General features: G+C 33.4%; 1 protein-coding gene across 1 annotated transcript; it reads right to left on the bottom strand.

Annotated features, from left to right (window-relative positions):
* Positions 1-7,547: 7,547 nt before the first annotated feature.
* Positions 7,548-12,617, bottom strand: LOC147076544 (uncharacterized). The gene is made up of 3 exons (XM_085941427.1): positions 12,407-12,617; positions 9,456-9,602; positions 7,548-8,340 (listed from the first exon to the last, which is right to left on the bottom strand). The coding sequence occupies exons 1-3, from the start codon at positions 12,539-12,541 to the stop codon at positions 7,741-7,743; spliced, it is 882 nt and encodes a 293-aa protein (XP_085797553.1). The 5' UTR covers positions 12,542-12,617; the 3' UTR covers positions 7,548-7,740.
* Between the last annotated feature and the right edge of the window lie 1,606 nt (positions 12,618-14,223).

Here is a 14,223-nt window from a genome sequence, read left to right as displayed (position 1 = left end):
ATACTAGAATGAGTCATCTTGTGTGATTTCATGTTTCCAGATGTTATACACGAGTAATCACATTGCTGACATTTAAATGGCTTTATACCAGTATGTGTCATTAAATGTAATTTCAAATGACTAGATGTTACACATGAGTAATCACATTGATCACATTTAAATAGCTTTATACCAGTATGTGTCATTTTATTTCGTTTCATGTTACCAGATTTTATACATGAGTAATCACATTGATCACATTTAAATGGCTTTTCTCCGGAATGCAGAAATTTAATTTGTTTCGTGTCACTAGAATAATTAGATTCAACGCTTTTAAATGGCGTTTGACAAGAGAAATTGCTTTTACTACGTTTACATTGTTTTACATCCATACTAGTGATTTCGTGGAATATATTTTTTTCGGGTATTGATTTAGTAACATTACGTTTAATTGCGCCACGTGTTTTTTTTAAACTTTTCTTGTATTCCTCAAGTTCTTTTTTAACATCTCGTTCGTCGATTTGTATGATGTCATCAATTTTCTCTTCTTCCGACGATTTGAGATTTGCTGCGTTATCCTAAAAAAACATTTATAATATAATTATTAGCACCACACGATCTACACAACGTAACCATCGTTTAAACTTTCATCAGCATGGTAATAATTATCTACTGAAGTTACGCAGATTCCTATAGATCTACCATCGTAAATTGGCAGCCGGTCGAATTTGAAACTAAAATTGTCTATCGAGGATAAATTTGTCACAAATGCCATTTAATTTTACAACATGTTTCTCGAATTATGGATTGCGCTTGCGTTTATTTAGCTCTCATGGCGTCAAAATATCAAAATCATATTATATTTAGTGGTGATAAATAAAATATACCTACCTATTAAAAAAAGAGATCAAAAAGTGAAAAAAGCTTTTTCCTTAAATAAGGAATGTACCTAATACATAATTTTATATTTGATATAGTATTTTATAATCGAATGAGTGTTTGTTGCTAATTTAGGTAGGTAAGCTATTCTTCTTGCTCGCATGATTTTTATTGTTTGTACATTTGAAAACATAAAGAGCATTTTAGATTATTAATAAACGAATGTGACCTTTTAATATTTGACATTATTCGATAGCTACTTAGCACCAATTATTTGGTAAGTATTTAAAGTAAGCTATATTTTAATATAATCAACAACGAATTATGTCTCCACGAAGAAATTAATGTAGACATCCGAAAATAACTCCGGGCGATTGGGCGTTATGACAAATTTATTCCAGACTGAGTCAAATGTTTACATTTTGAAACGTCAGTGTGCAGGATTCGGGGTATATATTTTGTTTTTGAAAATACAGAAGAAATAAGTATAGTGCATAATGGCAAGTAGTTCTAAAACAGTTCGTGGAAATGTCAGAGACATCATTCTAAAAGTATGGCAATTTTGCGATGACGAAAAAGGACAAAACGAAATGATTATTTATATCGATAATGGAATACAACGGCAAGTCGCCATGACAGTTGTTCAGTGTTACCAAGTTGCATTTATATTACAACGCAAGTAATTTCTTATTTTTAAGTTTTAAGTTATGATATAAATAAAAATTAATGTCGGATAGCAATATAAATGAATACTTACTTATTATTTGTGTATGTAAACGGATTTATAAAGAAATTTAGTGTATTAATTAAACTGACATTTACAAGTTGTAATTCCATAATATGACCTAGACTGGTTTTATTTTTACTGTAAATGGTCCTAAGAGTGACACAGAATCGGATGATAGTCTATCTGGAATTGAACCATTATAGTAGTTATATAATTTCTACATTGTTTGTGTAATTTATAGTTATCGGGTTTCATTTAAAATTCCATTTATGTTGATACTATTTTACTGTCTTTAGAGTTAATTTAATTTACTTTCGCTTTTTTTATTATATTTTTTTCCATGACTAAAATATACACAATACTACTTTATATTTTCCAATTTCTGATTTTTCCAACTATGCATTTCTTCCTCATGGTTATAAAAGAAGTAACACGTTTTTATTTTGATTGTGTTAATTTTTTATTTTAATAATATTTGTACCTATATCTACTACCAATAAAAAAATATAAATTACCATTTTTTGTTAGTTATGGCAACATTCTCAATGTCATACTAGCGCCCTCGCTGAAATGCCAATTTATGATGGAAGATCTATAGTTGAGCTAAACGATGCGAAAATAATGTTAAAAACTTTGTTTTAAGATACATGTCGTTTTCATAATAGAGAACGTGGATGTCGTTATCCTGTTAGTTGTTCGCTCTTATCCAAATTTCAATAATTAGATCTCGATGTGCGCTGTACCTATGGTTCACTTTTCATAAAAAAATTCTGATCTGGATGTTCTAAATGAATTTTAAGGACACTGTAGAGCAGCTCTTTAATTTCACTCTGTATGTACCTAAGTGTGTTTGGCATCCTTCAGAATATCAATTTGAGTTGGACGTAGTTTACTTTAGCGTGAATTACCTATTGTTTTAACTCAACCATCGTCCTATCTCTTAACTAAGTAAAAAGAATATACCTACTAAATTTTGGTAGATATAGTAGATGAGATTGCACAATGAGACAGTATGTAGATTTGCTTGCCCATTGTTACTGTTTATGATTACGCCATGTGTACGGCTATTTTCCGTTTTATTTATAATCGCGCGTCTAAAGATGGACATGGTGAACGAAACGATTTCACTTAATCGACCGAAAGACAAATTTGACAGTTGATAACTTGATTTGAATTTAATATTATGCATCAGTACGTGTATGTATTCAACCAACTCTGGTATAGTAGTAACCATTTTGAAATTATCGATTTACCAACTTTATGTTTTTACGAATACTAACAATGTATTTTTCTTTTTTAAGGATATCCAATTATCGTCTATTCAATTCAAAACTATCCTAAACGACAATTTTTCGAAATACGTTTTTTTACATTAATCGATTCTCTATGAAATTTCCAACATTTCTGTATAAACCTGAATGCATACGGTTATATTGAATTTAAGAAACAATTATTTTTATGCCACTTTTTAAGTATCCTAAGTGACATTATCTGCCAATGTTTTGAATTTTTCATAAATTTGAAATTGGGAAAAATTCCCCAAAATCTATTGTAATTTGAAACACAAAAAATGATTTTTTATTATTTCGATATTACAGAACTAAATCGAATGTATAGGTTCATAATTTCTAAATTTCGCTTTCCTGCACATTTTATGATTTGGCGTTTAGGATAGTTTCGATTTGAATAGACATTATATTCATCGCAACTGTACCTAATATTTAATCTAATTTGATTCATTAGTTACGCTATTTGTGTCCGCTGTTATTAGGACAGTCACATATTATTTTATACAAATTATAATTATTCTACTTATTCTCTGTAATTGATTTTACTGGTTAGTTTTACTAGTATTTTACTGGTACTGGTAGACTAGATACGAGAAAGAAACACAATATCTTCATATTTCTACCTACATTGTAAGTACATACATAGTTCAAATATATGGATTACCTGTTTTAGTGGGCTATGTTCGGAATACGAACACCTTGGTTGACGACCTTTATAATTAATTGTATCTTCAATAACCTCTTTCTTGATGTCCACTCGCTGAAATTCGGGTTCCGATTTTATATTTACCATGTCTCTTGTTTGAAGGTTCTGAAAAAACAAAATATTATCATTTCATTAAATCAAGCTTACTTGTGATTACTCACTTTTATATGATTTATAATAATAATTTGTATATTCATCGGGAAAGCATTATTTCCCAGCTGCAATACGATTTTTTAGGATCACAGGCGCCCAACTACAATAATGTATGTTTTGATTTAGGCCTGGTTTCGATAATGCGGTAACTATAAATAAAACTTGATGCTGTACATAATATATCCGATTACAAGGTATAGTTGAGAGAAGTATGCTTTATTTAATGAATTACATGGTATTAAAATCTTTATTTGCGTTTATCTCAAAACTATGTAATTGTAGATTGGACACAATTATCTTAAAACTCCAAATAATGCTATCCAAATACATATATATTATGTTTCTGTAATCATTATTAATAACTGTAGGCATGTCTTTGCTTTTTCGTACAAGGTAGTTGTTAGTAATTTTGAGTAATCACAAACAACACAAAAGGTGTCCTCACCGGGTGGGTATCGAACCCAGAGCTCCCGGATAGAAAACCAGTGCCTTACACATTGCACCACGAGAGCAGCCTTGGCCAAATGGATGGAATCTGTCAAATAATATCGGTTACTGCATTCAGATGAATTGGATCAGTGCAGTATGTTTGTCTTCGCGCAATCGATAGATACACATTATCATTTACATATACCTAACCAGTAATCAGTAAATAATGCAGTACCTATATCGGCTATTATCAAAATTTCAATAATAGGAACTGAAATATAAGCATATAAAATATTTCAATTAATGTCAAAATAATATTATTAACTTTTTGAGCTTTTCGTATAGAAAAAAAATAATTCACAAGCCAATTATTTGTAATTCCATGAGGTACATGGTGGATTTATTATGTATTTGGATACGTTTAATGTAGTTAACCTAGGTACGAGTAATTTTGCAACGAAACATAATCAAAAACCAATGAATACCTACCTACCCCGTTTACACGTGTATGGATTTACTGCTGACAGTACGTATTATCACGGCCATAACAAGAAAATGTACGTGTAAACATGTTTTACTATCCTGCAGTTGCAAGATTGCATGCATGAATCAAAAAGTTCGGAAGCTTCTGAATGTTCAGGCGACAGTTGGATTTGTTCGATATCTGCGTCTGCGCAGTAGAACGATAGTAGCGAACCAGCCGGCAAAAAACAAACTACACCGCGCGGCGACTCATTTTAAGGACAATCGATTTTCATGACTGTCAAATAGTACCATAAAATGACAACATCGCGTCTCGCTTATTCTTTAAGAATGAGATTGGAGAGACAGTCAGCACTTAAAATACCCACTATTGCTTCAAGTAAATCCATGGACGTGTTCAGGCGCTATAAAGCTTCATAAAACTAACCTCAAAGGCAATGCTGGAACCGTCGGCAATCTCTTGATTTATATAATTATTGGTCACAGGGTTAATTTGATGGTTTAAGGGCACCTGCCATTCTGCATCAAGTTCGAATTCATCCGGCTCGCGTTTCACGTCCATCTTTTTAATCAAAAGCGTGCGTTTGATTATCGCAGCAGACTAAAAACGTGCAGGTATCAGATGATATACTTTTGACAGATCCGACAATGGAACATTTTGACGGGCTTTACCATAGACAAAATATGCCGATAGTATTGCCATATATATTATAATCATTACGCAATAGAGAAATTCAATTTGTATAAAATTATTATAATAATATATCAGGCAACTGTGCCGGTGACACCACGTGAGGCTAGGTAAACCATGACTTGCATAGGGTCGGCATATAATAGTAAAATGTGTAGAATAAAGTAGTGAATATAATTAACATTACAACTTTTGGCAGCATTCACCGTTTTCAGGCGTTGCAGCAGTCGTTACATTAGGAAGAATTGACATTTTAGATTTTATTTGTTTTTAAAAAATCAAAGCTTGAGCATCCTGACATCGTCACTATTGTAGGTATTGTAATACTTAATATTCCCATTGTAATCCATATTGTAATGACGGTTTATCAGATCAACATAGGCTAGGATTTCCAGGGTCCTCTTACCCGGACAAGTCGTCTTTCATTAGGTCAATGTCCGTGTCCGGTATAATTTTTTTTATTTTTATCGAAAAATACGTAATAATATCAGGGCTCGAAATGGAACGGAACGCACCGGAGCGCCGTTCCGGCTCGTGAAATCTGTAAAATTATCGCTCGGTCTCGTGGAAAAAATATGTTGACCGTCTGAGCTAGATAGGCCGTAGAATATAAAATCTGACACACTTATTTTTATAAAATACACATGCGATTTGATGACTATGTAAATATCTTCAGAAAATTTGTCGAGCGCTCCGTTTCGTAAACTTTTCCATTTCGAGCGCTGAATAATATGTTCATGAATCCGGTTACTTGTAGAGTGTACGTAAAACATTAATTCACCATAGCACAGTTCGCTGTGATTTTTTTATCGGAATGACCGTTTATTGTACAATATGAACATTAATTCAATTTATGTAACCTATTTTGAAAAAAATCGTGAATTCAAGGATGAAAACCTAACCTGAACTAACAATATAATCCAGTATATACCTAGTATCGGCTACATGGGCACCGGCAGCGTGCTGCAAGGTGGTGCAAGTGCACCTCCTTCGGCTCAAAAACTTTTTTTGATAATAATATTATATAATATAGGAAATAAGGGTATAATAAATCAATTTAATTAAAACATTTTGCTAACGGTGACCTGCGCAATGAAAGAACATAGGTTTTGGATATAAATCCCATACTATTTTTTGAACCCAACTTATAATAATATAGGTAATCAGACATGTCGGCACAGCCATCGTATCCTTGTCTAAGTAAATAATATGCTGATCCAATCCTCTATCCTGTTCCGTCTATAATATGATCTTGGATAAAGATTGCACAGCTAAACCCGACAGAGCAGAATAGACTATACATACTTCATGTATTTTGAAAATATTATTATTATCTTTGTGCAGGTATCGAATGCACCTGTCTGTAGTTTTGAAAGGTAGGTAGGTACCTACTCTTTTAGATGGACGCTTTACTATTGAATCCCGCCGCCTGCGAGGTGCGTTCAACCATTCGCTTTCTCAACCAGGAAGGAGCCCACCCTTTTGAAATCCATCAACGTCTCACGTCCGTTTATGGTAATGTGATGAAACAGCAGAATGTCTGAAAGTAGTGTGACTCAGAATAATGAAGAAAATCCCATTTATGTACATAGTAAGTCGCCCATTTCCAAAATTCATCGTGTCCAGTTTTGACCAAAAATTAACCTAATATGCAATTATATTGCTTATTCAAATGAGCACAAACAAATTCTATAAAAATTATTCCTATAGTAGTCTTTTGCAGCACCTATAAAGGATGAAAAACAGCATCTAATTTCAAAATGCGTTTTGTCCATTAAACTGTGTCAAAAGTCATCTTGTCCATGACAAATCTTTTAATATTTCAAAAACTGTGTATGATATTTTAGAAAACGATGTGTTTATCGCAAGCATAATAATATATTATTTTTTTATTTAATTACTAATTTAATTACTAATTTAATTTAAATTGTTTCGTGTCACTAGAATAATTAGATTCATCTTTTTTAAGCTCTTTTCCGCGACCTTATTCCGCTCATGTACTTGTTCAGGCGCGCTACGATTTTTACGATTCATAAATCATACCGAAACGTCATTAAAAATGTACCTAACAATCCACTGAGTGGCTCTAGCAATCATAAACAATTCCTTTTAATTTTAAAGCATGTCAAAATAAACAAAATGATCGTATATTAAGCAACAGGGCTTTAAGAAATTTTGTCATACATAATAAAGCATACTTGCAGTACATACCGCGGAGTGAAGTCGACCGCTTACGACAACGGATAAGTGGTAGACACTTGCGCCGATGATTATTGTTCACACTTTTTTAACACCAACATAGAACGCACACAATTGTCATTATTTTATTTCCTTACAGCTATACTTGGAGACAGTCTCATATTTTAGTCACACCTTATTAATGTTTATGGCTAAACTATATAATTCAAAAATTGATTTTGTCATGGTAGTCATAAAAACAGGGCACAGAGCATAAAGCGACATCACATGCTTCACACATAATGTTCGTCATTTTCCTTTTTTTATCTTTAGTTGAAGCAATACACACACGACATCTTCGGTATGGTTTTGTTTTATTTACTGTTGGAGGAATTCTACGGGGTAAATGTCTTAGGAGTTCTGTTTTCAACATTCTTTTTGGGTTATTAGCTACATCAAATGGAGTGTGATGAGAGACTTTACATGTACTACATTTACATTGTTCAACATCCTTATTAGTGATTTTATTGATTATATTTTTATGTAACACTTTATGAAACTCGAGCAAGTCTAACGATGCAAAAACATTATCACATATACCGCACACAAAATTATTAACATGAAAATATTTTTTTTCCAACTCTATAACAGCCACTAATTCGGGGATTGATTTAGTAACACTACGTTTAAAAGTGCCACGTATTTTTTTTGAGCCTTTGTTGTATTCTTCGGGCTCTTTTTTAATATCTTGTTCGTCGATTTGTATGATGTCATAATTTTTCTCTTCTTCCGACATAGAGGACGATTTGAGATTTGTTGCGTTATCCTAAAAAACATTTATAATATAATTATTAGCACCACACGATCTAGACAGCGTAAGCATCTTTTAAACTTTCATCCTCATTACATGTATGCTGTTAATTATTTACTGAAGTTACGCAGATTCCTAGTTAAGCTTAACGATGCGAAAATAATTTTAAAAACTTTGTTTTAAGATACATGTCGAGAACGTGATCGTTATCCTGTTAGTTTTTCACTCTAATTTAGATTTTATTTTAATCTCGATCAGCCTTGACAATTTACGTACCTATGTTTCACTTTTCATTGTACAAAATAGTTTCTGATCTGGACGTTCAAAGAAAAGTAGCCTTTTGTTTCACCCTGCATGTACCTAAGTGTGTTTGGCATCCTTCAGAATATCGATTTGAGTTGACTGTAGTGTACTTTAGGTAAATAAACTATTGTTTTAACTCAACCATTGTCCTATCTCTTAAGTGACTAGAGTAAAAGAAGGTACTACGTTTTGGTACAGTAGATGAAGATTGCAATATGGGATAGTAGGTACATTTGCTTGCAGCATTCTCCTTCTATTGAATTATATGACCCATTGGTACTGTTAATGATGACGCCATGTGTACGGCTATTTTCCTTTTTGTTTACAATTGCGCGTTAAAAGATGGTCGCGGTGAACGAAACAATGTCACTTAGTGAACAGAAGAGAAATTTGACAGTTGATAACTTGACTCGAATTTAATATGCATCTGTACGTGTACCTACCTATGTATTCAACCAACTCTGGTACTTATAGTAGAGTTGTTTGAATAATAACCTTTGCTAAATTATCGATTAATAAACTTTATGTTTTTAAGAATTCTGACTATGCATTTTTCTTTTTTCAACGATATCCAATTATGTTCATTGCAGCTGTACCTAATATTTGATCTAATTAAATTCATTAGTTACGTATTTGTGTCCGCTGTTATTGGGACCATCACATATTAATTTATACTAAATTATACTTATTCTCTGTGATTGATTTTACTGGTTAGTTTTACTAGTATTTTACTGGTACTGGTAGACTAGATACGAGAAAGAAACACAACATCTTCATGTTTCTACCTACATTGTAAAGTACGTACATAGTTCAAATAAATGGATTACCTGTTTTAGTGGGCTATGTTCGGAATACGAACAATTTGGTTGAGGATCTTTATAGTTAATTGTATCTTCAATAAACTCTTTCTTGATGTCCACTCGCTGAAATTCGGGTTCCGATTTTATATTTACCATGCCTCTTGTTTGAAGGTTCTAAAAAAACAATATATTATCATTTCATTAACTCAAGCTTACTTTGGATGGAATATCACTCACTTTTATATGATTTATAATAATCAGTATATTCATAATTATAAATAAAACTTGATCCTGTACATATATCCGTTTACACGATATAGTTGAGAAAAGTATGCTTTATTAAATGAATAACATGGTAGTAAAATCCTTATTTGCGTATATCTCAAAACTATGGATAGCTAGGACACTGTTATCTTAAAGCTCCAAATAATGCTAACAAAATATATATATATATGTTTCTGTAATTGAGCCGTTGCCCGGAATAATGTTGTATCCAACAAAACTGTCAATGTTGAGTTATTGATGGAATAATGTTGGGTATGTTATTATGCATCTTTTAAGGTAAGTATTATGGTCGGGAAACAATATTTAAGCTTGTGGCAGCATTTTAAAGTTATTGGTTTATGGAAGAACGTTGTCTATGCAGTTGTCAAAATGGCGTCGCCGTCCGTCAATATCACGGAGCGTGGCTTAATTCATGTAAATAAAGGAAGAAAACGGACATCCAATGTTTTAAACTGGAGAGATAATAAAGCCAAGAAGTTGAAGGATGCAGGAAAAGAATATTTATCCAGAAAAAATATTATTAAACCTGCAATTGAGCCACCGAAACAGGTTTGTGGAATAATGTTGTATACGATTTGACAGTTCTATTGATGTCACGAATAAAATTACTATGTTCGACATATTATTCCTCGTCGAACGTTAATCGATTGTATTCAAATGATTTATCCATATTGTTATTTGATAATAATGCTTGCATTATATTACTCTTTATATTGTTACTTAATATAATACCTTTTCAAATTTTTTAATCGTTTCTTTCTATTTTTCGCAGGGTCGCGTTTGTGCCGAAAAATGTTTGAATCGCGGATGTGTTCTCGATTTTAACATTAAGACAGAAATACAATCAGCATTCAGGTTGCTAAATCATAATGGACAGAGTCATTATCTCGTCTCATGTATCGAGAAATTGAATGTCGGACGCCGTATTCAGAGAGCAGACGAAGATAGTGCTAATTATGATAATCACTCACCGATTGACTTATGCTTTGTGACCGTGAATTTGCTTTAATAGAGCAAAGGAAACGGGTTTCGAAGGTAATGGTGCCGGATCAGTGGAATCAGGTTATTAAAGAAAGCCGTCCAAACAACCCATTTCATATACAGAATATGGATCGCATTGACTTTAAAAATTTCACAGATGTTGAAAATGCAATGCAGAGACCAACAAAAATGAAGATCACTGGTGCCATTTGGCTTCAGCTCTCTGCTGATGATCCCACGACAATCAGAGCTCGAACCTCCCACAATGAACTGGAATCATGGACATCATACAGTCTTCTACCACCTCTTCGTGGAGGACGGGGAAGATTGGCTAACGTACGGAGAAATTTCATGCAGTTAGGGAGCTTGGAACTCACTCCAATGTACTCCAATCCGCTGCCAATCAAGGCTGCTAAGCTCAAAGACCTCAATGATATGTGTGAATTCATGCTAGATGAGCACGCTGCTTTCTATAAGGCACTATTGAGTGAAGTAGAATAAATAAAAAGCATTTTGTGGAATAATGTTGTATGTGAAATTTTCATATACAACATTATTCCATTAATTCACTATATTTTTTTGTAATAAATTCAAATTTAATTGTCTTTCTTCACACTTTATATTTTAAAACTCTTAATAATTGTTTGTTTATTGTATTTCAAATATAAAATGTAAAAAAACATAACTGATTTAGTTTTTTCCATTTTTCTCAAAACAAGAATATTGTTGGATACAACGTTATTCCGGGCAACGGCTCAATTATTATTAATAACCATGTCTTTTTCGTACAAGGTAGTTGTTAATAATTTTGAGCAATCACAAACATCACAAATTGTGTCCTCACCGAGTAGGTATCGAACCCAGAGCTCCCGAATAGAAGACCAGTGCCTTGCGCACTGCTCCACGAGAACTGCCTTGACCAAATGGTTGGAAACTATTTTACATATACATATACCTAACCAGTCACCAGTAAATAATCCAGTACCTATATCGACTATTATCTAAATTCCAATAATAAGAACTGAAATATTAGGATAAAAAATATTTCAATTAATGTAAAAAGAGTATTACTAACTATTTGAGCTTCTTGTATAGAAAAAAAGAATTCACAAGCCAAATATTTGTAATACCATAAGGTACATAGTGGATTTATTTAAGGATTTGGATACGTTTAATATAGTTAACCTAGGTACGCGTAATTTTGTAACGCTTACATGAAATAAATACGTGTACGAAATTAATGATAATGTCCGCAAATATAAACACCAATGAATACCTACCTACCCCGTGTACACGTGTATGGATTTACTGCTGACAGTACGTACTATCATGGACATAACAAGAAAATGTTCGTGTAAACATGTTTTACTATCCTGCAGTTGCAAGATTGCATGCATGAATCAAAAAGTTCAGGAGCTTCTGAATTTTCACGCGACAGATGGATTTGTTCAATATCTGCGTCTGCGCAGTAGAACGATAGGTGCGTATATGCCGGAAAAAAAACCTCTAAAACTACACCGCGCAGCGACTCATTTTAATGACAACCGATTTTTATGACTGTCAAATAGTACCATAAAATGACAACATCGCGTCTCGCTTACTCTTGAAGAATGAGATTAGAGAGACAGTCAAAACTATATACACTTTTTGGTGCAAGTAAATCCATGCACGTGTACAGGCGCTATAAAAGACATAAGCTTCATAAAACTAACCTCAAAAGCAATGCTGGAACCGTCGGCTATCTCTTGCTTTATATAGTTATTGGTAACAGGGTTAATTTGCTGGTTTAAGGGCACCTGCCATTCTGCATCAAGTTCGAATTCATCCGGTTCGCGTTTCACGTCCATCTTTCGAATGGAAAGCGTACGCTGGATTATCGCAGCAGAACAAAAACATGCAGGTTTCAGATGATATACATTTGACAGTTCTGACCATAGACTAATATAATTTTGGTTCTGACAATGGGACACTTTGACGCGCTTTACTATAGACAAAATATGCTGATTGTATTAATTGCCTTATTACGCAACAGTCAAATTGAATTTGTATAAAATTATTATTATATCAGGCAACTGTGCCGGTATCGCCACGTGGGGCTAGGTATACCATGAGTTGCATAGGGTCGGCATATTATATACTGTGTAGAATTAAGGTGTGAATATAATCAACATTACAACTTTTGGCAGCACTCGCAGTTTACGGGCAGACATCGAAACTATTGTAGGTATCTACCTATTGTAATACACTATATTCCCATTGTAATACATATTATTGTAATGACAGTTAATCAGATCACAACAGACTAGGATTTCCAGGGTCCTCTTACCCGGACAAGTCGTCTTTTTTATGTCAATGTCTGTGTCCGGTATAATTTATTTTTTATTTTTATCGAAAAATGCGTAATAATATGTCCACGTTTCCGGTTACATGTAAATTGTACATAAAACATTAATTCACCGTAGCACAGTTCACCGTGAGCTTTCAATCGGAAATGACCGTTAATCGTACGGTCTAAATTTTATTAGATTCAATATGAACATTAATTCAATAATTATTATAGCCGATTTTGGCAAATTAATGGATAATAATTCAAGAATGAAAACCTAACCTGACCTAACAAAAAATCCAGGACCTACCTATAATTGGCTACATGGGAGCCGGCAGCGTGGTGCAAGGTGGAGCAAATGCACCACCTAAGGCTCAAAAACTTTTTTTGATAATAGTTATATAATATAGGAATATTATCAGAAAAAACAATTTAAGTACCTAATTAAAACATTTTGCTAACGGTCGCCTGCGCAATGAAAGGACATAGGTCTTGGGTATAAATCCCATATAATTTTTTGAAACCCACCTATAATAATAAGATCAGACATGTTAGCACAGCCATAGTATCCTTGTCTAACCAAAATGAAATGCAGATCTAATCCAATATCCTGCTCCGTCTATAATATCTGTACCTCAGAGGCAGACTAATGCAACTCCGTTTTTGGGGCAAATGAGTTTTTTAAGAATCGTCATGCTGAAGGCTTTATCAGCTATTAGTGGCAGAGAGATGAAAGTCCTAGTCCAAGATATGCATAGCATAAAGATGCAAATGCCATACCTACCTTAGAAGCAGATGGATGCAAATCCAATAATCCACTAAGATAAAATTCTCTCAAACCGTCTGCAATATGTAGGTACTAGACGAGAACCAGCCAGGAGAACGAGCTTTAGAGGAGAATACAGCACTATGGACCATAAATTATCCAAGTCATCAGAGAAATAAGAGCGGTAACAGGAATACAAGGCTGCCGCTATCCATGGGTTTTGACTATGAGAAAGCGTTCGATTCCATAAAGAACTTTTCAATACTCGATGCACTCAGAAATCGAGGAATCCCCGGGCGCTATATAAATATTTTCAATAATATATACAGTAACGCAACAACATCTCCATAAACCATCGCGCATTTCCTATCAGCAAAGGAGTCCGACAAGGTGATACAATCTCACCTAAACTATTTACAGCTACATTTGAAGACTTA

Source organism: Rhyacophila brunnea, unplaced genomic scaffold (genome assembly GCF_057557595.1).
Source record: "Rhyacophila brunnea isolate RB1 unplaced genomic scaffold, BYU_Rbru_1.0 scaffold_13, whole genome shotgun sequence".
In the NCBI taxonomy this organism is placed as follows: Eukaryota; Metazoa; Arthropoda; class Insecta; order Trichoptera; family Rhyacophilidae; genus Rhyacophila; species Rhyacophila brunnea.
This window is presented reverse-complemented; position numbering and strand designations above follow the sequence as displayed.